The sequence below is a fragment of the Leptonychotes weddellii genome, chromosome 10, assembly GCF_054177405.1.
Source record: "Leptonychotes weddellii isolate Sample4059 chromosome 10, ASM5417740v2, whole genome shotgun sequence".
Classification (NCBI taxonomy): Eukaryota; Metazoa; Chordata; class Mammalia; order Carnivora; family Phocidae; genus Leptonychotes; species Leptonychotes weddellii.
The window spans coordinates 106,617,820-106,643,681 of NC_138378.1; the positions used below are offsets into that span (position 1 = coordinate 106,617,820).

The 25,862-nt window shown below is 37.3% G+C and overlaps 1 protein-coding gene across 1 annotated transcript; it reads right to left on the reverse strand.

Annotated features, from left to right (window-relative positions):
• Nucleotides 1–1,430: 1,430 nt before the first annotated feature.
• LOC145723671 (ATPase family AAA domain-containing protein 2B-like) lies at nucleotides 1,431–23,110 on the reverse strand. Its single transcript, XM_081832177.1, has 9 exons — nucleotides 22,566–23,110; nucleotides 22,055–22,208; nucleotides 20,254–20,356; nucleotides 19,302–19,410; nucleotides 16,438–16,554; nucleotides 13,532–13,607; nucleotides 6,088–6,186; nucleotides 4,053–4,164; nucleotides 1,431–1,566 (listed from the first exon to the last, which is right to left on the reverse strand). The coding sequence occupies exons 2-9, from the start codon at nucleotides 22,138–22,140 to the stop codon at nucleotides 1,447–1,449; spliced, it is 822 nt and encodes a 273-aa protein (XP_081688303.1). The 5' UTR covers nucleotides 22,141–22,208; nucleotides 22,566–23,110; the 3' UTR covers nucleotides 1,431–1,446.
• Between the last annotated feature and the right edge of the window lie 2,752 nt (nucleotides 23,111–25,862).

Below are 25,862 nucleotides of genomic sequence, written 5' to 3' on the forward strand. Positions count from 1 at the left end.
CTGCCTTCGGCTCAGATCATGATCCTGGAGTCCCGGGATCGAGTCCCGCATCGGGCTCCCTGCTCGGCAGGGAGTCTACTTCTCCCTCTGACCTTAACCCCTCTCATGTGCTCTCTCTCATTCTCTCTCTCTCTCAAATAAATTCTTTAAAAAAAAAAAAAAAATCTTAAAAAAATAAGGCACAGATAAATATAGTGTTACATCTATAAAAAAAATACTAGTAAAATATCAAAAAGAATAATACACACGTTATTGATATGGTGTCTAGAATATATTATAGAGTAAAACACAGTTATATAAAGGTATTACTGAATAATTTCATCTATATTAAATGTTTATATGTACTTATAAACAAAATATAAACTTAATATACGCATATATGTGTAAAATAAGCCTATAAAAAATATACAAAATTGTTCCTCCCTAAGGAGTAAGATTACCCTCTACTTATAACACTTTCTGCTTACCTCTCTCCATTTTGTTTCAGTTTCTCCCATAACTATACTACTTTAATGACTTCGAAAAAAGTAATAATTATTTTTAAAATCCAACTTAATATCTATAAAAAACAAATAAATTGCTTTTATGATTTTAAAAAGCCACTGTAGAATAAGCCACATTTTTAATCTACTGATTAAGAGAACAGAGGATGACTTTTTAATAAGATTTAATAAGATTTTAATAATCTTGAAACAGATGGAAAATGAAAAGGAATATTTAGCAGTTTAAACCTAACAGTCTGTATGTACATCTTCAGAATATTTTATTCTGCCCAATTTCCTTTAACATAACTTCTAGCCTTTTCTCAGCCTAGCCACCTCATGATCAAATGCAATTAATCTGATCATAAAAATAAATACCAAGCTTACCATTTCAAAACTACCCCAACATCAAGTCAAAGAAACACTTAATTGAAATTGTGTTTCCAAAGACTAAACAACATAAGGAATCCAACTCAATATTAGGAGGCCAAATTAAGGAAAATCCATTGGGCAATCCACTTGTATATTCAAGGCCTGCATAAAGATTTGTACCTTGTGCCTGACTCTTAAATGCGGAAATGTGAACTTCAAGAACACACTTAGTACCAAAGCCTTTCAACACTAAACAATAAAATCTCATTCCTAATTCTCATTGCTAGAACACATCAAATAAATACATACAAAATACTTATATTTATAATCATTTATTTTTTTTTTTTAAGATTTTATTTATTTATTTTGAGAGAGAGAATGAGACAGAGAGATCATGAGGGTCAGAGGGAGAAGCAGACTCCCTGCCGAGCAGGGAGCCCGATGCGGGACTCGATCCCGGGACTCCAGGATCATGACCCGAGCCGAAGGCAGACACTTAACGACTGAGCCACCCAGGCGCCCCTATAATCATTTATTAACTGAAGTTTGATAAATTAACAGTAGTAACAATAATAAACATCTAAAACATTACTTACCTTGGAGGCTGGATCTTAAATTTTTCAAAAATTTCTGGATAAAGAAGTGGGAATACCACCATTTCCTTTAGTGCATGAATATGATGGCTCAATCCACCTATGCTATCAAACCGCACCTTGGGAAGAAGGGGAAAAGTTTAATCTAAAATAATTTTAACTGCTTATAGAATTTTTGAAATTTATGGGATAGTCTTATGATTCAGAAATACAGGCAAAGCAGGAACTGCTGAACATAAAGTTCAAAAAACTTCACTTTTGAAATGTAGAAAAATAAACTTAGCAATAAAATTCAAGTTTACCTTTCAGTTCAGCTAAATAAAGCTACCATTCTTTAATCTCCTAGTAACTAAGGACAAAATTAATGACCAATCTAACACTTTAATGGGTATCTATAGAAGATGATAAGTTGTATTTACACTCTAATATTTTAAATGCCTTTCAAAATACCATCTATCACATACATTCTTAGCAAGCGCAATACTGTCCCCAAGGGAGCAAAAACTGATTTAGACGTAGGGTGAAAAACACCTTAGCTACTACAATGGTTTGTGACCCTCCAAAGCTGAACTTTACATAACCAAGTTTCTTCTTTATTTTTTGTAAAGATTTATTTATTTATTTGAGAGAGAGAAGAGAGAAAGTAAGTGGGGGGAGGGGCAGAGGGAGAGAATCTCAAGCAGACTTCTTGCTGCGCACAGAGCCTGACGTGGGGCTCGATCTCACAACTCATGAGATCATGACCTGATCGGAAATCTTGAGTTGGACACTTAACTGACTGAGCCACCCAGGCACCCCATACCTAAAAGACTTTGTAAAGCAAAAATTGTAGAGAAAAAAGCACTTGATGGAAATATTGCCAAAATGTTAACAGTGATTGCCTCTCACTGCTGGATTAGGGCAGATTTCTTCCCCTATATCTTTATTGTATTACAGTCCTTGAAAATGTTTCACAATGAAATGTTACTATATAAAAAAATTTAAGTAATGTATAAAAATAAATGCAGAGTTTAAGTAACAAATGTTCTAAGAGAAACTGTATTTTCTTATATATTATATCAAATTTTAAAGAAATACTACTCTTATTGGAGGGAAGAGACATCTAAAATTAACTAGATTCAAGAGAGTAAGGTACTGGTAAACCAAATAAGCAAAGATCATTAGGTAAGGTCCTCTGAAGGGCACCTGGGTGGCTCAGTTGGTTAAGCTGCCGACTCTCGATTTCAGCGCAGGCCCTAATCTCAGGGTTATGTGATTAAGCCCCAACTCACCCCTGTCGGGTTCCACGCTCAGCACGGAGTCTGCTTGAGATTCTCTCTCCCTCTTCCCCTCCCCCTCCCCCCAGGTCATGCTCACTCGTGCTCTCTAAAATAAATAAAATAAATTAAAATAAATAAATAAAATAAAATCTAAAATAAATACATAAATTTTTTAAAAAAAGAGGTAAGGTCCTCTGAGAATGTGTATTCATAGATATGAGATTGTGAATTCAATATTCTAAATAAGGTCTTCAATTAAAATATTTTCCCCCATGACTTCAGATTGGAGATAGCTAACATTTCATTTCGAAATATTACACAACTATATTTCCTGTTTCTTATATGAGAATCAATTAAATTATGTTGTACAGAAAGGCTTATGAGAACAAAGAAAAAAAATCAAATACAATCTTGGCTATGCAGTAACCTTATTCCAAAATATTTCCCCCCAAAAGATTATACTAACAGTAAGACTCTACTATATCCTCTAAATCTTGTCTCACTTTTCATACTACATACTTTCCCTGGGTACTATAACCCATTTCCCATAGTGATCTCAACTATTTTTATATTGGGAACCCATATCTGAATTTCTAGATACTTCTCCTTAATGCCAAACCTAAATAACTAATTTCCTATAGGTACTTCCATTTGTAATGTGCCACTGACACCTAAACACGTCTACAACTAACTAAATCACCTTGACACCTCAAAATATATTCTTCTTGTAATGTTCCCAACCTCAGAGAGTGGATCATGCCACCCAGTCACTTAAGTCAAAAACTTAGGTCATACATTCCATTTGTTTCTCTCATTCCCCAAAAGCAATAAATTCACCCAATTCATCAAACCTGAATTCTCTCCTGAATTCTGTCAAATCCACCTATTCCTTCCTTCCATCATTACCCTACCATGACCATTACTCTAGATTACTATGTTACCACTATGTCTAAACCAGTTTCCCTAATGCCAGGCTTGCTTCCCTCAAATTCATTAATTACATCATAAACAGAGTACTCCATCTACAATGTAAATCTGATCATGAAATCTAAGCAGCTTCAACAATACCCCACTAAGTATCACGGTTTATGGGTCCTTGCCATATTTGTCAGCCTCATTTCCTACCCATTTTTTATTATATATGCCAGTAACACTGAAATGGGGGGGGGGGGGGACTTGAGTAAGCATCACATGGTACCATAGTGCTAGGTTTCAAATCATATGCATCAAAACACTAATAATGGTGATATCTGGGTTTTTATTTTTATTGTGTGTTGCTTTAGAAACAAGAAATAACATTTAAAAAAAAAAAAAGCTACTTCTAGAAAAACATTTACAAAACTTACTGATTTATCAATGTTCATTGGATCAACATCAGCCAAGCTTGCGCCCACTTTGACACGTTCTCGGAGAATACCACTAGCTAAATCTTCTGCTCTGAAGTTCATAGGTAAACATCTGAAATTCATAAAAATGCAAGTAGAGAACATTAAAAGTTTTACATTTTCAATGTCAAAATAAGTGTAAGTCCCTGATACATTTTATCTTTCTCCTTTTTCTCAAAACCCAGAAAATAACAAGGATTTCATATTTTTGAAGTACTTTTCCTAAGTTCCCTTCAACTTTCAAAGCCAAAAATAAATGTATTCACTAGACAAAACAAACAAGATCACTAATCTATTTATTTGTCCAAAGAACCCAACCTATTCCAACTTAGAAAACAACATATTATATACAGCATTAAATGAACTCAAACTTTATTATAATATTTACATTTGTCCTCAGGTATTATGTGGGTGTGTCTACATGATTAAAAAAATTTATTTCCCTTTAATTCAAAGGAAACCAATCCTAGATCACTTTTGATCTAACTAACCTTTATCTTTTGTATAATTACCTTAAAATAGATCTTTAGCCACTTAAAATCTTACATTGTATTATTTAATTTTATTACCCCAATATAATCTACTTCCTCTTTCACTCTTGGATAAACACCAAAAAAAATGACATAAACAGCCTCAAAAAAAGTATAGTTTCTATAATGAATGTACTCTTCACTCACATTTCTGAATCCTAACGTAACCTTAGAGTTAGTCACCCAGGCGCCCCTAAAAAATTTAAAAAAATAAACTTAGATTTTTTTTCTCTAACATTTTCTTTCCATCATCTACATGAGGAATTCTTTTCAGCATAAAATCTATACCAATCCAAACTTGTTTCCAAGACCCACTAACTGAAAATTTGGTATTTCTACAATAGAAATAATGCCAAATTATAGAAATACTTCGCTAAATGTAAATTTTCTAAATATAATTTATCTCTACTAGTATAAATATAAGCTAGAAAATTAACTCAAATTTTAAAGAATAAATTATAATTTGGAATGCCTGGGTGACTCAGTCGTTAAGCATCTGCCTTCAGCTCAGGTCATGGTCCCAGGGTCCTGGGATCAAGCCCCGCATCAGGCTCCCTGCTCAGCGGGAAGCCTGCTTCTCCCTCTCCCACTCCCCCTGCTTGTGTTCCCTCTCTTGCTGTGTCTCTCTCTGTCAAATAAATAAATAAAATCTTTAAAAAAAAAAAAGAATAAATTATAATTTGACATTCTAATCACTTACTAGACAAAATACTGGTTCTCTCACCCAGTGAAAACTCCTGACGTTTTAGTGAGCCATGTATTAGTCATTTATCCTAGGTAGGCAAAGACCACTAGATGGCACTCACTGAACCAAAACAAAACAAATTTTCCAATAAAATCCAAGGGCTCCTGAGATGATTCTATAAGAAACCATATCAGGGGCACCTGGATGGCTCAGTCAGTTAAGCGTCTGCCTTCAGCTCAGGTCATGATCTCAGGGTCCTAGGATCGAGCCCCGTGTTAGGCTCCCTGCTCAGCAAGGAGTCTGCTTCTTCCTCTCTTTCTGCCCCTCTCCCCCAACTCAGGCTCTTCCTCTCTCACGCTCTCCCTCACATAATTAAATAAATAAAATCTTAAAAAAAAAAGAGAGAGAAACCAGATCTTACTCTGAGGGCTGTAATCACTGTAAGCATCTAAAATCAGCCTCACTAAATGGATTTGGATTAGAGGAGAGGTACCAAGGAAATACTACCATAGTTGTTGGCCTCCTCCCCTTGGCTCTTCCCCCTTTACATTCCTGCGTTCATTGAGTAGTTACACAGTAAATAATTCATGAGAAGTTTCCCAAGGTTAGATTTCTATTCTAAGAATTACTAAGTAAAAACCAAGTCAGTGCATTACTCTAGTCTAAAATATGTATTGAATATCGCTGTTAGCAAAATGCTAATGCAGATAAGAATTCCATTCAAAAAATAACTTGTTCTTCCTTTTTCTACAATGGATATAACAATAAAAAATTTACTAACCTATTTCTTGCTCTTGCCATACTTTTTGATTTCCTTCTTTCAAAGCGTTCTTCATCAGAAGAAGTTGTGTCACTACTATGAATGGCATGCTTCTTTCTCCTATTTAAAGAGAGTAAAACCCTTAAAATCATTATAGCAGCAAATGGTTTTAAAAATCACATTGTTGGGGCACCTGGCTGGCTCAGTCTGAAGAGCATGCAAGTCTTGATCTCAGGGTCATGAGTTTGAGCCCCATGTCGGGTACAGAGATTACTTAAATAAAAATTTTTTTATAAAGATTTTATTTATTTATTTGACAGAGAGAGAGAGAGACAGCGAGAGAGGGAACACAAGCAGGAGGAGTGGGAGAGGGAGAAGCAGGCTTCCCGCTGAGCAGGGAGCCCGATGTGATGCTTGATCTCAGGACCCTGGGATCATGACCTGAGCTGAAGCCAGACGCTTAACTACTGAGCCACCCAGGTGCCCCCTTAAATAAAATTTTAAAAATTAAAAAATTAAAAAACCAACATGGGGCACCTGGGTGATTCAGTCAGTTGAGCAGCCAACTTTCGGTTGGTTTCAGCTGGGGTCACAATCTCGGGGTCATGGGACTGAGTCCCCCACCCCCATCTGGCTCTGCACTTGGTGCAAAGTCTGGTTGGGATCCTTACCCCTCCCTCTTCTTCCCCCTCTGCTCCTCCCCCTGCTCTCTTGCTCTCAAATAAATAAAATCTTTAAAAAAAAAAAGGAAATTTAATCCTAACACCCAACTTAGCTCTACAGTGAAAAACACTGTCATTACTCATAGAAATGTAAAAGCTCTCAATTGGTTTTTGACTTTTAGGATTAACCTAACAAATTAATCAAGTAATACTTAGTGTCACAGAAAAAATATAAATGCTATCAGTCCAAATAATAGAAAACGAAAGAGAGACACCCGGCTAGCTCAGTCAGTAGAGTGTGCAACTCTTGATCTGAGGGCTGTGAGTTTGAGTCCCACGTTGGGTGTAGGGATTACTCATAAATATAATCTTAAAAAATTAAAATATAAAAGGTGGGGCGCCTGGGTGGCTCAGTCGTTAAGCGTCTGCCTTCGGCTCAGGTCATGATCCCGGGGTCCTGGGATCGAGCCCCGCTTAGGGCTCCCTGCTCTGCGGGAGGCCTGCTTCTCCCTCTCCCACTCCCCCTGCTTGTGTTCCCTCTCTCACTGTGTCTCTCTCTGTCAAATAAATAAATAAAATCTTTAAAAAAAAATAAATAAGGGCGCCTGGGTGGCTCAGTCGTTAAGCGTCTGCCTTCGGCTCAGGTTATCCCAGGGTCCTGGGATCGAGTCCCACATTGGGCTCCCTGCTCGGCAAGAAGCCTGCTTCTCCCTCTCCCATTCCCCCTGCTTGTGTTCCTGCTCTCGCTATCTCTCTCTCTCTGTCAAATAAATAAATAAAATCTTTAAAAAATAAAAAATAAATAAATAAAAATAAATAAAATAAAATAAAATATAAGAGGGGCGCCTGGGTGGCTCAGTCATTAAGTGTCTGCCTTCAGCTCAGGTCATGATCCCAGGGTCCTCAGATGGAGTCCTGCGTCAGGCTCCCTGCTCCGCGGGAAGCCTGCTTCTCCCTCTGCCTGCCGCTCCCCCTGCTGGTGCTCTCTCGCTCTCACAAATAAATAAAATCTTTAAAAAAATTTTTAAACAATTCTATATATTACTCAGTGCTCATCAAGCTAAGTGTAGTATTAATCCCCTTTACCTATTTCACCAATTCCCCCCACCCCCTCCCCTCTGGTAACAATCAGTTTGTTCTCTATAGTTAAGAGTCTGTTTTTTGATTTATCTCTTTTTTTTCTTCATTCATTTGTTTCTTAAATTCCATATAGTTCACTCTTTACTTTTAAGGTTAGGACACAAATATCCACTTCTCTCCATTCTACTCTTTTTATTTTTTATTTTATTTTATTTTTAAGTTTTTTTTTTTTTTAATTTTATTTATTTATTTAAGAGAGAGAAGAGAGCAAGCATAAGCAGGGAGAGCAGGAGGCAGAGGGAAAGGGAGAAGCAGGCTCCTGGGCTGAGCAGAGAGCCTGATGCGGGGCTCAATCCCAAGACCTGGGGAGCCTACTCCTCCCTCTCCCTCTGCTCCTCCCCCCACCACCTTCCCTCTTGTGCTCTCTCTCACTATCTCAAATAAATAAAACCTTAAAAACAAAACGAAACAACCTTCAGCTAATACTCTACTTACTGGAGAAACAGTGAACGTTTCCCCAAAAATCAGGTATGATACAAAGATACCCACTCTCACAACTTCTGTTCACCACTGTACAGAGGATCCTAGCCATTACAATAGGAAAGAAATAAAACTCAGAGATTGAAACTGTCTCTACTTGCAGATGATATGGTTTATATAGAAAATACTCAGTAATCTACAAAACAACTACTAGAATAAAATTTGCCAAGGTCACAGGATACAAAGTTAAGAGACAAAACACTTCTATTTTTAAATCTTAGTAGCAAATAATTAGAAAGTAGTTTTTCTACAGGATATTTTTTTAAGTTTTTATTTATTCATTTAACTAATCTCTACACCCAAGGTAAGGCTTGAACTCACAACCCCAAAATCAAGAGTCACATGCTCTTCTGACTGGGCCAGCCAGGCACCCGTAGAAAGGAATTTTTAATTTTTTTTTTTTAAGATTTTATTTATTTATTTGCCAGAGAGAGAGAGAGCAGAAGCAGGGGGAGTGGCAGGCAGAGGGAGAAGCAGACTCCCTGCTGAGCAAGGAGCCGGATGCAGGACTCGATCCCAGGACCCTGGGATAACCTGAGCCGAAGGCAGACACTTAACCACTTAAGCCACCCAGGCATCCCGAAAGTAGTTTTTAAAAGCAATTCCACTGAAGCATAAAACATAAAATACTTAAAAATAAATTTAAAAGACATGAAAAACCTCTATACTGTAAACTACAAATCATTGCTGAGAGAAATTTCCAAAGACTTAAATAAATGAAATGATATAACATGCTCATGGATTGGCAGACTAAATATTATTACAGTATTGATTCTCCCCATATTGACCTACAGTTTCAATATAATCCAAACAAAATCCCAGCAGGCTTTTACTGTAGGAATTAACAGGGGTGCCTAGCGGGCTAAGTCAGAGGAGTGCTGGACTCTTGACCTCTGGTTGGGAGTTCGAACCCCACACTGCATGCAGAGATTACTAGAGGGGAACCTGGGCACCTCAGTAGGTTAAGCATCGGACTCTTGATTTTGGCTCAGCTCATGATCTCAGGGTTGTAAGATCGAGTACTGCATGGGGCTCATGCTGAGCGTGGAACCTGCTTAAGATTCTCTCTCCCTCTGCCCCTCCCCCCCACTCACGTGCACACACATGTGCATGCCCTCTCTCTAAAAAACATAATAAATTTTGGGGGCACCTGGGTGGCTCACTTGTTAAGCATCTACTTTCAGCTCAGGTCATGATCCCAGGGTCCTGGGATCGAGCCCCGCATCGGGCTTCCTGCTCAGCGGGGAGCCTGCTTCTCCCTCTCCCTCTGCCTACTGCTCCCCCTGCTTGTGCTCTCTCTCTCTGTGTCAAGTAAATAGATAAAACCTTTAAAATTATTTTTTTAAAAAAGAGAGAAAGAAATTAACTAACTAGCTGATTATAACATTTAAATGAAAATGCAAGGGACCTAAAATATCCAAAGTAGGGGCGCCTGGTGCTGTTGGTTAAGCGTCTGCCTTCAGCTCAAGTCATGATCCCAAGGTCCTGGGATGGAGCCCCTGTGTCCGTGTCCCACTCCCTGCTCAGCGGGGAGCCTGCTTCTCCCTCTACCCTGCCCTTCCCCCCTGCTTGTGTGCTGTCTCTCTCTGTCAAATAAATAAAATCTTTAAAAATAAATAAAATAAAAATAAATAAAATATCCAAAGTAATCTTTAAAAAGATTAAAGTAGAGGACTTACAGTACCTGCTTTCAAGATGTACTATAAAGCTACAGTAATCAAGACAGTGTGGTAATGCTTGATCAGTAGCACAAAATCCAGAACTAAACCTGGACTATATATAGGAAATTAGGTTTTTGACAGAAGTACCAAGCCAATTCAATGAGTCAGCTTTTTCATCAACAAGTGATGTTGAAGATATTGTATATTCATGTACAAAAAAAAGAACCACAACATTTACCTCCCATAATACACAAAAAGCTAAAACTATAAAACTTCTCATAAAATACACCGGATAAAAATCTTTGCAACTTTACGGTGAAAGAAGGTTTAAAAAACACAAACTATAGGGGTGCCTGGGTGGCTCAGTTGGTTAAGCGACTGCCTTCGGCTCAGGTCATGATCCTGGAGTCCCGGGATCAAGTCCCACATCGGGCTCCCTGCTCGGCGGGGAGTCTGCTTCTCCCTCTGACCCTCCTCCCTCTCATGCTCTCTGTCTCTCATTCTCTCTCTCTCAAATAAATAAATAAAATCTTAAAAAAAAAAAAAACACAAACTATAAAAGAAAAATGGATATTCTGATCTTCATAAAAATCTGAAACAACCAATAAGAGATGGACAGTAGATAATAGTAGGAGTCAGGTCTCTCAATGTCTGAAAGTTACAAGATAAACAAGAAAGGTTAGAATAAACTCTGTGATCGTGGATTAGAGTGGCCGACTTCAGTAAGAACTCATGTTTAGCTTAATACAGATAAAGATGGATAAAGAAACAATTATAAATGTGTCTACATACATAGGTTAGTGTACATACATAGATTACCTAGCTATCTACAAGAGGGCCTTGTAGCTACAAAAATATACAGTGTTTAGATACCGGCTTCTAAATATTATTCTCCAATAAAAGAAAACAGGGATCCTTAGTGAGATGGCTTATCCTAGAGCCGGGGGACAGAATGTATATGATGAGCCTGGCGCATGTTGTAATGACAGAAAATAAAGTACTCAAAAAACAAAAGGATTTTTGTTTGTAAAAGGGACACAGGAGAAAAACCTGAATTTCCAATGGCTAAACCAGGTACAATTTGAGCAACAAAATAACACAATATTTCATTATAACCCAAAGTATAAATATGCATGCATCCATACTGATATAAATGACTGAATAAATATTTTTAATGGGAGAATGCCAATGTCTTACAAAAGAATTTTAAGTAATATAGGTAGATACTCCCCTCTCTAGGAGATGGAGCTTAATTCCCAAACCACTACCTTTCCTTGAAGGTGTGCGAGACTTAGTGATTTCTTTATATAAAAAATAGACTATGGAAATGGAAAAACAGTACCTTTACAGTGGAGAAACATGGCAAACACGACTCTAACCAAGTGATAAAGGTTAACATTATCAGTGATGTCATGTGGATATAATTTTCCCCTTGATATGATACAACAAGAAGGACCTTTTTCCCCTAGGTGATCTTTCCCAAAATCCCTAACCCCAGTCTCATCTAGAGAAAAACACAATTAGACGGATTGGAGGACATTCCACAAGATACAGGGACAGGTGGGACGCCTGGCTGCCTCTGTCAGTTGAGCGTCTGCCTTCAGCTCAGGTCATGATCCCAGGGTCCGGGGATCAAGTCCCGCAACGGGCTCCTTGCTCAGCAGGGAGCCTGTTTCTCCCTCTGCCTGCCACTCCCCCTGCTTGTGCTCTCTCTCTGACAAATAAATAAATAAAATCTTAAAAAAAAAGCTACACGGACAGGATTCTTCAAGATTATCAAGATCATGAAAAACAAGGAAGACAAAAAACTGACAGACCAGAGGAGACTGTGGAGACATGACAACTACATGTAATATGGTGGTACCCTGAACTGTATTCTTCAGCAGAAAAGGAACATTAATGAAAAAACTATTAAGGGGCGCCTGGGTGGCTCAGTCGTTAAGCGTCTGCCTTTGACTCGGGTCATGATCCCAGGGTCCTGGGTTCAAGCCCCACATCCGGCTCCCTGCTCAGCAGGAAGCCTGCTTCTCCCTCTACCACTCCCCCTGCTTGTGTTCCCTCTCTCACTGTGTCTCTCTCTGTCAAATAAATAAAATCTTTAGGGCGCCTGGGTGGCTCAGTTGGTTGGGCGACTGCCTTCAGCTCAGGTCATGATCCTGGAGTCCCGGGATCAAGTCCCACATCGGGCTCCCTGCTCGGCGGGGAGTCTGCTTCTCCCTCTGACCCTCCTCCCTCTCATGCTCTCTGTCTCTCATTCTCTCTCTCTCAAATAAATAAATAAAATCTTTAAAAAAATAAAAAAATAAAATAAATAAAATCTTTAAAAATAAAAAAAATAATAAAATAAAATAAAAAACTATTAAAATCCAAGTAAACCTTGGAGGTTGGTGAGTAATTATGTACCAATATCAGTTTTTAGTTTTAACAAACATGCCACAACATGTTAACAATGACAAAAATTGGGTAAGAGGTATGAGGGAACTCTATACTATTTTTGCAACTTTTCTGCAAAGCTAAAATTGTTCCAAAATTAAAAATTCATTTAAAGAAATTTTTAAACATTTGCTCTTCAAAACACATCATTATGAGAACAAATGGCCAAGTCAAACGATAGAGGACACACTTGTAATACATACACATGACAAAAAGAATTATGTTTAGAATATATTTTAAAACTCTTAAAACTTGGGGCGCCTGGGTGGCTCAGTCATTAAGCATCTGCCTCCAGCTCAGGTCATGATCCCAGGGTCCTGGGATCAAGCCCCACATCGGGCTCCCTGCTCAGTGGGGAGCCTGCTTCTCCCTCTCCCACTCCCCCTGCTTCTGTTCCCTCTCTCACTGTGTCTCTCTCTGTCAAATAAATAAATAAATAACCTCTTAAAACTCAGTAAGAAGGCAAACAACTTGATTTTAAGATGGGCAAAAGATTTAAACAGAAATCTTTACAAAGAAGATATAACAATGGCCAATAAGGGGTGCCTAGTGGCTCAGTCAGTTAAGCGTCTGCCTTCAGCTCAGGTCACGATTTCCGGGTCCTGGGATGGAGCCCTGAGTCAGGCTCCCTGCTCAGCAGGTAGTCTGCTTCTCCCTCTCACTCTGCGTACCCCCCACTCATGCATACACACTCTCTCTCAGTCTCCTTTTTTAAAAATGGCGGGGGGCAAAAGGGGAAAAAATAGTAAAGACTAACTGAACCAGTGTTTCAAGGGAAAGCAATGTGAATTGTTTAGATTCAACTCTACTAAGAGACCCCCAGAGAGCTATGTGGCTTTAGGGAACATAATTGTTAAAACAGTAACTATTCTAAGCAAACTGAAGCAGGAAGAAAATAGTCACATATAAGATAGTAACTACTAGTCCCTAATTAAAGAAAGAAAGATGCCACTTAGTCCCTCATTGACGTTATCAACACCATCAATACCTATATTCTAATTATAAGGCATTTCATTATGTATTATTTAAAGGATATATCTAAATGACAGATATAAATATTTCCTCCTTTCAAAAACCAACAAAACATACCTGATATGGCTTCTTCTTGCTGGAGATCTGTGAATATCAAACAGTGTGTTTTCCCTCTTTTTTTGATGAGCTGGTACTTAAAAAAAAAGACAACACAGAAATAACTAATAATAAATTGATCAACTGAGGTATTAAAGGAAAAGAAATTACTTCTGTTAACTTTCTGAATAGAAGATAGTCATATGTGGGCAAGAGATTTGAACACTCCTCCAGAGATAACGCTGGCAAAGCAGCACATAAAGATGCTCGACATCATCTGGGAAATGAAAATTTAAACTACTGTAAATATGTATTAAAATTAATTTCAAAACCGGACCATACCAAGTATGTGGTAAGAGAATGGTGCAACTGGACTCTCATACATTCTTAGGGAGAATGTAAGTGGTAAAATCACTTTGGAAAACAGTCTGGCAATTTCTTAGCACATTAAATATACACCTAAATCACAAAACCCAACCATTCCACTCCTCAGTGTTTACAAGAAAAATGAAAAACTATGTCCAAAGACTTGCACTTGAATGTTCCTAACAACTTTATAACAGCAAAATACTAAAAACGTCAACAATCCAAATGTCCATCCACAAATGAATGGATAAGCAAATTATGCTATATCCATACAATGGAATGCTACTTGGTAATAAAAAGAAACACACTAGGGGCGCCTGGGTGGCTCAGTTGGTTAAGCGACTGCCTTCGGCTCAGGTCATGATCCTGGAGTCCCTGGATCGAGTCCCGCATCAGGCTCCCTGCTCGGCAGGGAGTCTGCTTCTCCCTCTGACCCTCCTCCCTCTCATGCTCTCTGTCTCTCATTCTCTCTGTCTCAAATAAATTAAAAAAAAAAAAAAAAAAAAGAAACACACTAGTGTTATTTTCTTTTTTTCTTTTTTTTTTAAGATTTTATTTATTTATTCATGAGAGACAGAGAGAGAGAGAGAGAGAAGCAGGCTCCCAAGGAGCAGGGAGCCCAATGCGGGACTTGATCCCAGGACCCTGGGACCATGACCTGAGCCGAAGGCAGACTCTTAACCATCTGAGCCACCCAGGTGCCCGCACACTAGTGTTATTTTCAACAACATGGATGAGTCTTACAATTATCCTGAGTGAAAAACGTCAAACAAAAAAGAGTATATACTGTACATAAAATTCAAGAAAATGTGAACTCATCTATGGTTAGAGAAAGCAGATGAGATGAGTGGCTGCCTGAGGACTGGGATGGGGATGGCTCCAGAAAGTTAGGAGCAGATTACAAACAGGCAGCAAGATATTTTGGGGGTTGATAAACATGTTCATTATCTTGATGGTGATAATATTCATAGGTATATACCTCAGGTATGTCCAACTTGCCAAACTGTACATATTAAATATGTGCAACTGCAGTAGACTGTATTTCAATTATACCCCAATGAAGTTTTTTTTTTAATCTAGAAAAACAGTTCACAATCTTTTTTTCTATCTTTACATATCTCCCCAATTATCAACAGGGCTATCTGTGACAGTGACTCCTAACTGGTGTAATGTCTGCATAGCAAGTCTGCATAAACTAGAGGCAAGCCTCTAGTGAGATAACTCTGATCCACCCCTTCCAGAAATTCAATCATCATTTTAGAGCATAAGAGTCTAAGTATAGGGGTGCCTGGGTGGCTCAGTCAGTTAAGCGTCCACCTTCAGGTCAGGTCATGACCCCAGAGTCCCAGAATCGAGCCCCGCATCAGGCTCCCTGCTGCACAGGGAGTCTGCTTCTCCCTCTGCTCCTCACCCCACTTGTGCTCTCTCTCTCTCACTCTCTCTGTCTCTCTCTCTCAAATAAAATCTTTTTAAAAAAAAAGTCTGAGTATAAATACTTCATAAATATCTCAGTCCTTCCTTAAAAACATTATGCTAAGTGAAATAAGCTAAACACAAAAAGTCACATAAAAGCAAATCTATAGACAGAAAGTACATCAGTAGTTGCCAAGGGCTGGGGGGAATCAAAGGGTAGAAATAATAAAATGTTCTGGAATTAGACAGTGGTGATAAATGCATAATTCTTATAAATACACTAAAAACCAATGGATTAAAAATCAGCAAAACCCACCAAAAATGGTGGATTTCAGGATACATGGATTACTATATCTCAATTTTAAAAAAATTGTAGGGATCAATAATGATGGAATTTCCCAAGAGATGGAAGAAAGTCAATAAAACAGCACTTACAGAACTGATTACCTGTCATTATCTTAACAGCATTAAGATAAAAGTTTCCTCCCTAATAAAACAAAAACAACAACAAAAACCTAGGGTCATCTGGCTGGCTCAGTCGATAGAGCATGTGACTCCTGATCTTAGAGTTATGAATTCGAGCCCCACGTTGGGGGTAGAAATTACTTTTAAAAAATAAATAAACATATAAATTTAGATTATTGGCCAAGCTGCAGTCCTGTACCAGTTTTGTGACTTTGGCTAAACTACTTAACCAGTTGGAACATAGATATACTTGCCCTAAAAGAACTGCTGTAAATGAAAGTGTTCAATGAAATCTAAAGTATTACAGAAGTATGAGCAGTATTTATTACTAAATTTAAGAGTCTTTAAATAAAATGTACATGCTGTATGTAATTCTATATTCCAACTGCGTACTTCAACTTTCTTTCAGTTGTGTCTGTGAACATAAGTAAATATAAAAAAAATATGACTGTAACTACAAGAGATTCCATTCTTCTAAATTCAGCAACACTAGAGGCACCTGGCTGGCTCAGCCGGTAAAGCATACAACTCTTGGGGTTGTGAGTTCAAGCCCCACATGGGGTGTAGAGATCACTTAAAAATAAAATCTTTAAATTCAGCAGCGCTGATTTTTTTTTTTTTTTTAAAGGGGTGGAGCAGAATAAGCTACTCAACTACAAAAGAAGTTCTTCAGCATTTCTTACCTATTGGAGGTGCTTGGTATCGATCCACTGTTTTCCTTTGTCTCAAATTATACGGTCTATCATTTTCTTCTCCTTCTGCCTCTTCAACTTCTATATCTCCATCCTCCTCTTGAGATTCTAGTTTCCCCCACACAAAAGAAAAGAATCACTGTTTTAATCCACAAGGATTGGTTAACTCTAGAAACGAGTATTTACATTTTGTCTTTTAACTCGCTGCACAGCTGACATTTAAAAGTGTCAACATTGTGGGGCGCCTGGGTGGTTCAGTCTTTAAGTGTCTGCCTTCGGCTCAGGTCATGATCCCAGGGTCCTGGGATCAAGCCCCGCATCGGATTCCCTGCTCAGTGGGAAGCCTGCTTCTCCCTCTTCCACTCCCCCTGCTTGTGTTCCCTCTCTCACTGTGTTTCTCTCTGTCAAATAAATAAATAAAATCTTTTAAATAAATAAACAGTCAACATTGTATGATACAGCATATGTCTATACAATCAAGTCAACCTAGATAGATGCAAAAAAAAAAAAAAAAATGCCTTTCCTACAAATAATATAGCTCTCTGCTAAGTAACCTAGGTATACTGATGATCTTTCCGTTTCTTTGGTCAAACAAAACAGTAATAAAGATGAATCAAAATTTGCATCAAACTTCATTTAATGGCCAGTTATACACCAGTGAATAAGGCTAGTATTCAAATACCACTTGGTAGTTCAAAAAAATATGCCTACAAGCTATTTACTAATGTTACAGCAAGAGCAATTTTTGTTGGTAGTATAATGGTTTGTTAGGCCTGCTGACAACAAATAAGCACAAATTAGTTCTATTTTGATAGGAAATGCAGGTAGGAATTGGGAGGGAGCATGAAGCCAATTTCTGGGGTGTTAATAGTTCATTTCTTGATGGAAGTGATCACTTTATAATTCACCTAACTATGCACTTAAAAAATAAATTATAGTGTACATAAATCTTAAATGTTTATTTTTAAAAAGTGTTTTGGCTCGGGATGTCTGGGTGGCTCAGTCGGTTAAGCGTCTGCCTTCGTTTCAGGTGGTGATCTCAGGGTCCTGGGATCGAGCCCTGCATTGGGCTCCCTGCTTAGCAGGGAGCCTGCTTCTCCCTTTCCTCCCCCCTCGTGCTCTCTCTCACTCTTTGTCTCTCCCTCAAATAAATAAAATCTTAAAAAAAGTAAACTGTAAATAGATGTCATATCATAGTTATAGCCAAACCACTTTTTATTATTTATTTATATATATATACATATTTAAAGATTTTATTTATTTATTTGAGAGAGCAAGAGAGCACACGAGGAGGGTGAGGGGCAAAGGGAGAAGCAGACTCCCCACTGAGCAGGGAGCCCGATGCGGGGCTCGATCCCAGGACTCCAGGATCATGACCTGAGCCAAAGGCAGACGCTTAACCGACTGAGCCACGCAGGCACCCCAATTTACAGTTTAAAATAAAAGTCTGGGGTGTCTGGCTGGCTCAGTCGGTACAGCATGCAACTCTTGATCTCAGGTTTTTTAGTTCAAGCCCCATGTTAGGTATAGATATTACTTAAAAATAAAATCTTTAAAAAAAATAAATAAAACTCTAATGTAAATTTATTGGCTTATGGTTCCCAAATGCAATATGCTTTGTGATTAACTTTTACCACAGGAATTGTCAATATAACACAACCATATTAAGGAATAGGAAAAATTTCAAAACCACCAGTGATACTGACTGAAATAGGAGACTAAAAATGCAAACATCTGAAAGCTTATTCTAAGCTTATAAAAATTTTTATTATTCAGTTCTAGAGAAAATCAGTAAATACAATATTATTATCTAAATGAATTACTTATACCCAAATAAGTCTCTTTAAATCCTCAAAAAATATTAAGTTTTGAGAAACACCTGCACAATAATATTGTGGGAAGAAATTCTATATATGGCAAATCTATTCTGAAAACTCTACAAAGGTGTTCATTTAATGAAAAGGCAAAAGTCACATTATAAATCTGTCTCACCTATCCTGATTTTCTCCAAAGGAAGCAATATAGAGGCTCTAGCTGTAACAACAATAATATTTGCTCAATAAAGTACCTTCATTAGAAATATCAGCTCTTCAAAACTCACTAACAATATATTAGAGAATTTGAGAAATAAACCCCTTCATCTCCATCTAAGCTATACAAATAATAGGAACTGGTAAGATATCCTGGTAAAATACAACTATCCTGCATTTACAATATACCGAATCTTCTGAAAATCCATTTCAATAAAGATTAACACCTAAGAATTGAAATCTATAGGTGTACTTACTAGTCATTGATTTATAATCTTTGGGGCAAATGTACTTTCATCATGTTCCCAGCTCCAGCCCTACAAATTCAGCCAGGGTTCTTCAGTTCAGAACCCAGACAAGCCTCAGAAAAGAGCAGTACAACCCCCTCCACTAACATTAGCAGGCCCTCTTTCTCTGAACCTCACCATTCACTTCTCATTCCATAACTAAATTTGGGACCCAAATAATCAGAGATTCAGAGGATAGAGATAGAAGGCAGATAGAGGCTTCCAGTTAGACGGTATCTAAACACAAAAGAGGCCTCACCTAACAACAAATCAGCCCATGGCAAATGCCACACCAGATTAGGTCACTTGAGGGCTACTAATAAGATAAATTACATAATGACGTAGAGTATAGAGGCATTTCTCCAGATGAAAGTGAAAACTCAGAATGCCAAATAAAAATTATTCCAAATTATACAATATAGAGCTCTAAAGCCAAAAATCACCCACCCAGCAATATTACGCATATATTACTTGTATATATTTTTCCTCCCTCCCACCTGAACTTTGTAGTATTTACTTCACAAGGTACTTTACAAACCTTCTTCTTCACCCTCAGTAGAGACCTCATGATGATTCTGTATCCCATAACTATTTCTTCTCAGTGATTTTCTTCGCCTTTTCACTCTTGAATACATATCCATGTTTTCCTTTTAAAGAAAGAAAGCCATCAAATATTAACATGGAATTTATTCCTATCCATAAATATCATTAACCCAATGGTACATGACCACTCTTGAAATTTACTGAGCACCTATTTGAAGGCACAGATTCATGAAAAATGGAGGTTCCTGAATTCAAAAAATGTAAGGGACAAGAGGAAAAATAAAACAAATACTTGAAAATTTAAAATTACAATGCCATGAACATACTTTCTCCCTGAAGCAAATTACAGCCTGCTAGGATGGAGTAAGACAAATCACAGGTAACTATAAAACAAGGTAAAACAAATTAAATGCCATAAAGAAAGATACAATGTACCATAGAATTCAGAGAGATGATGCTCTTGTTGCTGAGGAAAGGGAAGGGAGGCAGTATTTGAGATGAACCTTGAAACAATGGTAGGACTGCAGCAGTCCCTAACAGGAAGTATTACCAGAAGTGAAGGATAAAGGAACAAGAATGATCTGTTTATATTTGGGCAATGGTGTGTGAGAAGATAAAGCTGAAACCAGATTATGAAGGTCAAGGTGTTTTTAATTAATTCAGTACACAATAAAAAGAACATTAAAGGTTCAAATCAGAAAAGTAACAGAATCAGAGTGGTAATTTAAGATGACTCTTCTGGCAAAAGCACAGAGGGTCTTTTGGGGAAGGTTGTGGTAAGCAGAGTAAGGAGAGAAGAAGAAAACATAAAATCCCAAATTAAGGTAGAAAAAAGAAAGGAACAAATCTGTTAATTCAAGAAAATCCAAATGCTGCTCACCCTCCCTTTGAATTCCTCAACCAAAATAAAAAATATTTGCCAAGGTTGTTAAAGTTAATATACTCACAAATTCTGTATCTGTCCACATTCTAAGTCGCTCTACTTCTCCTGACCGACGATTCCGTCTGATATTAATGTTGTCCATTTCCTGTAGTACAGCTTCAGCAGTACTACAATCACATAATAAAACTAGGATTTAGACAACTGTGAAACCACACAATGTGTCATACATGTAAAAGGCTCTTCATCAAAGCATAATCAAATTATCTTTGATATGTAACTGTACATGGCATCCCAATTAAATAACTTTCTGAATCAGTATCCATCAGAAGATAATGTCCCCCAAAAATCCAGAACATCTTTTACCTTAATATATTATAATAAAACTTATAAAATAGAACATTTGTTTATAATACTCCAAATATTTGGGGCACCTGGCTGGCTCAGTCAGTACAGCATACAACTCTTGATCTCAGGGTTGTGAGTTCAAGTCCTATGTTGAGTGTAGAGATTACTTAAAAATAAAATCTATGATACTCCATATATTTAACTCCACAATGCCACTATAAATGACTACCAGATCCAATGGTAGGCAATGAAAAAAATTTCAATTTTTTATTTGAAGATAGTGTTAAGAAAATTTATAGGACAGAAAATCAATAAAAAGTTTAAAGCTGGGGGGGAGGAAGGCAAAAAAAAAAAAAAGGTTAAAGCCAGGGGTGCCTGGTTGGCTCAGTTGGTAAAGCATCTGACTCTGGGTTTCAGCTCAGGTCTTGATCTCAAGGTCGTGAGTTCAAGCCCTGCGTTGGGCTCCAGGCTAGGCATGGAGCCTACTTTAAAAAAAGTTTAAAACCAACATAAAGTTAACTGAACAGATACTTTCAAAAATTAGACAACACTGACCTCTAGGAAATACAGGCTAACATTACCACATTTTATCTTTTAAACACATTTATACAGCACTTACTGTGTGTCCAGATAATGATCAACGTACTAACTAATACTTGAATTTGACATTACCAGTATAAAATATAATTTCCTCTCTTGTAAAATAGGGATTATACTGACCTCCCTTCTCTCCAGGTCATTGCAAGGATTAAGTAGGATAATTTATCATCTGAGAAGAATAAAATTTCATTGCATGGAGACACTGAGCAATCTGCTAGGCTCATTCACTAACTATATCCCATATACCCAGTCTCAAAAGACCTTTAATTCAAAATCTTGACTAAACAAAAGTATACTTACTACACATCAATAATGGAATTTAATGTTGCTTGAAAATTGTCAAAAATTGTTAATGAGCAAATGTTAAAGGACTATAATAGTAAAGACAGAATAAAATTACTTTTTATATTATTTATGCACAAAAACTTAAAAAGGATGAGAAAAATTTAGCTATTACATAAACTATTAAATCTAGTAAATGGACTAGAAACTGATAATCATTGCTAACCACTATTAATTCAAATTAAGTTTTAAAATAATTGCATTTATTACTAAGTGCTTAAGTTATTTTTTAAAACATATCTAGCTTGGGCGCCTGGGTGGCTCAGTTGGTTAAGCGACTGCCTTCGGCTCAGGTCATGATCTTGGAGTCCCTGGATCGAGTCCCGCATCAGGCTCCCTCCTCGGCAGGGAGTCTGCTTCTCCCTCTGACCCTCCCCACTCTCACGTGCTTGCTCTCTCTCATTCTCTCTCTCTCAAATAAATAAATAAAATCTTTAAAAATAAATAAATAAATAAAACATATCTAGCTTAAAAATCACTGATTTTTTTGAAATCTGAAATCTGATTTTGAAATTTTGAAATCTGAAAAATTAAATAAATTAATTAAATTAAACTGCTTACTGCATAAGCATTCATACCTATTTACTAGTTGATCAAATAACAAACTCTGGTTCACGCTTTCAAATCTGTTTTTCCTGGAACGACAACTTTTTCTGACTTCCATGTCACCATTTATACAAGAAAGGTCCCCATCTCCCTTCTTTTCCCCTCGAAGGGGATGGCTTCGAAGGGCTACAAGAAGAGAGAGATTTACAGTTCAAAGTACAGAGTATAAAAAGAAAAAAGAAAAAATACATCAAAAATTACTTTTAAAAGACTACAAAAAATTTAATATTACCTCTTAAATGGCTTTAATATCCAATAATCTAAAACTGATAACTATTTACAATCTGTCATAATAATTTTAATAATTTCATTTGTACTGATTTCTCAATGTTTAACAATTACGTAAGCACTATGACTGAAATCCAGTCATTTCCAACTGTATGCTGAACATACTAGTAAATCACTGTTTTATCCCGCTTTAACACTTACTAACAACATTAGTAAGAATTTCAATACTAACCAGTTTCATAACAGAATACTCACATAAGCTACTATGTCCGTTTGGTAATGTAGCACCAGGCTGAGAAGTTAACCTAGAACACAATTATATTTAATATGCAAACACATCAACATTCATTTAAAGAAGCAAGAAACGCAATACTGGTGGAATCATTTTAATCTTTAAAATGTCAGTAATACTACTTTTTCAGAGTAAAGATGACATTATTTTATTCTAAGATTGATAATATACCAATTAATAAAATATACTTGCTATGAGTCATTTCATTACTTCAAGAAAAGCTTTAATAACAAATTATAAACTGAATTTACTCTGTCTTCAACTCTGTAAAGTCCAAAGAAGAGGCTGAAGCTTAACATGTACCATAAAGTTAACTGATACCATAAGAAGCAATAGTCACAGACATTCGTTATTGGTTTTGGTTAACAAAGTAAAAATCAAACAACGACAAATTTATTCAAACAATAAATTGTGCAGAGCGCCTGGGTGGCTCAGTCATTAAGCGTCTGCCTTCAGCTCAGGTCATGATCCCAGGTTTCCGGGATCGAGCCCCGCATCGGGCTCCCTGCTCAGCAGGAAGCCTGCTTCTCCCTCTCCCACTCCCCCTCTCTCTCGCTATGTCGCTCTCTGTTGAATAAATAAAATCTTAAAAAAATAAAATAAAAAATAAATTGTGGGAAGAATAAAGTCCTTGAACATCAATACCGTTTAATAGTTTCTCCAAAATATTTTATTACACAATCTAACCTGATAAATGAAAACTTAGCTAATTTCTCAAAATAGTCATCATACAATTCTCCCTCTTGGGTGAAGGAAAGCAAATGTTAATTCAGTAAAAAGATACTTAAATGGTCATCAAAACATGAAGACTTAAAAAAAATCACAGTATGGGGACGCCTGGGTGGCTCAGTCGTTAAGTGTCTGCCTTTGGCTAGGTCATGATCCCAGGGTCCTGGGATTGAGCCCCACGTCAGGCTCCCTGCTCAGCGGGGAGCCTGCTTCTCCCTCTCCCACTCCCCCTGCTTGTGTTCCTGCTCTAGCTATCTCTGTCAAATAAATAAATAAAATCTTTAAAAAAAAAAAATTCACAGTATGCTTTTGTGTAATTAGAAAGTAAAAAACAAAAACTAAATTGCTACATAAAAGAATTGTCGATGTAAACTTACTAAGGTATTTTTTAAATACCCAATGATTATTATTTTCAAAAATTAAAAAAAAGGGAAAGGACCATTCAGAAAATAGTAAATATAGGATTATCTTCTCTTCTATTATCTATATGGTTTGCACAAAATTTTCTTTTAATGGAAGTATACTTGATACACAATGTTATTATTAGTTTCAGGTGCAGAACACCGTGATTCAAAAAACCTATACATTACGCTGTGCTCACCACACGTGTAGCTCCCATCTATCATCACACAATGCTATTACAATACCATTTACTGACTATATTCCCCCATGCTGTATCTTTCATCCCTGTGACTTACTCATTCCATAACTGAAAACCTGTATCGCCCACTCCTGTTTGCACAAATTTTCTTAACTAAAATATTCTAATGTTTTGGGTTACTCCAGCACTCTTCATGCTAAATTTTAAATGTTAAATATTAAATATTAGTTATAAATGCCCTTGCCTAATAAAGGTCAGAGCTAGGATGACTAAAGGATATACACAAAACTCAAACTGTTATATGTACTTATACTGTCAAAAACGCAAAAACAAAAAACTCCTGCCCTCCCTTCCCCCAGAAAACAACAAAAGTATCTCATTCTAATATGGTACACCCCTTGGAAAGTATTTCATTTTTAGCACCTTTGTACACAAAGTACACATAAAGTAATGAAATTGGCGTATTAACATATCTTTCCTTGGAAAGATTATGCATATCAAATTTTCTAGAACTCACTTAAAACCACATAGAAAAGTCAATTTTACTACTTCATAAATATACTTGGCTTTGGACCCAACATAATATTAACTCAGTTTGATCAGTTTATTTACAAGTCTTGGCTCCAAATGAATTTTAGTGTATGCAAAATCAAATTGTTGAAATTGTACATACTTAAATAATTCAAAAACATAAGATGCTAACCCTGAAATCATTCTACAAAAGAAATCTAAAACTTGGGGCGCCTGGGTGGCTCAGTCGTTAAGCGTCTGCCTTCGGCTCAGGTCATGATTCCAGGTCCTGGGATCGAGCCCCGCATCAGGCTCCCTGCTCCGCGGGAAGTCTGCTTCTCCCTCTCCCACTCCCCCTGCTTGTGTTCCCTCTCTCGCTGTGTCTCGCTCTCTGTCAAATAAATAAATAAAATCTTTGGGAAAAAAAAAAAAGGAAATCTAAAACTTTTCTCAACAATAGCTACATCACTGAAAAAAAGCACAATAAGCTTTTTGTTCCTCTGAAGAAGACAATGCTTACTTGGCTTTTATTTCATTGCTAATGAAAGATCTGTTTTAAAAAGGAAAAAAACTTATTCTTCAATCAATCCAATTATCTTACAATCATAGATTACTGTCATCCTTTTTCCATTACCATTTCTCTTTATAGAGATGAAAAAGATGAAAAAGGAGACAGAATATTAAATACCTGAGTATGGAAAGAGAGAATACTGGGATTTTAAGAACTGGCCTGCTTATACAATAACATAATATGCCTAAAAAAGTTTATTGGGTGCCACTCAGTTGGTTAAGCAACTGCCTTTGGCTCAGGTCATGATCCTGGAATCCCAGGATCAAGTCCCGCATCGGGCTCCCTGCTCAGCAGGGAGTCTGCTTCTCCCTCTGACCCTCCCCTCACCATGCTCGCGTGCACACGCGCGCTCTCTCTAATAAATAAATAAAATCGGGCACCTGGGTGGCTCAGATGGTTAAGCGTCTGCCTTCGGCTCAGGTCATGATCTCAGGGTCCTGGGATCGAGTCCCGCATCAGGCTCCCTGCTCCTTGGGAGCCTGCTTCTCCCTCTGCCTCTCTCTCTCTCTCTGTCTCTCATGAATAAATAAATAAAATCTTTACAAGCTGGTGCAGCCACTCTGGAAAACTGTATGGAGGTTCCTCAAAAAGTTGAAAATAGAGCTACCCTACGATCCAGCAATTGCACTCCTGGGTATTTACCCCAAAGATACAAAAGTAGGGATCCGCAGGGGTACGTGCACCCCGATGTTTATAGCAGCAATGTCCACAATAGCCAAACTGTGGAAAGAGCCAAGATGTCCATCGACAGATGACTGGATAAAGAAGATGTGGTATATATATACAATGGAATATTATGCAGCCATCAAAAGGAATGAGATCTTGCCATTTGCAACGACGTGGATGGAA

Bases quoted from the DNA above. Each gene is read 5' to 3' on its own strand.
- LOC145723671 (XM_081832177.1), bottom strand. From the start codon at position 22,140: ATGGAAGTCAGAAAAAGTTGTCGTTCCAGGAAAAACAGATTTGAAAGC. The intron at 20,357-22,054 runs GTATGAATGCTT...ATGTGATTGTAG, and splicing joins TTTGATCAACTAGTAAATAG to TACTGCTGAAGCTGTACTAC. The intron at 13,608-16,437 runs GTAAGAAATGCT...TTTTTTTTTAAG, and splicing joins ATACCAAGCACCTCCAATAG to TACCAGCTCATCAAAAAAAG.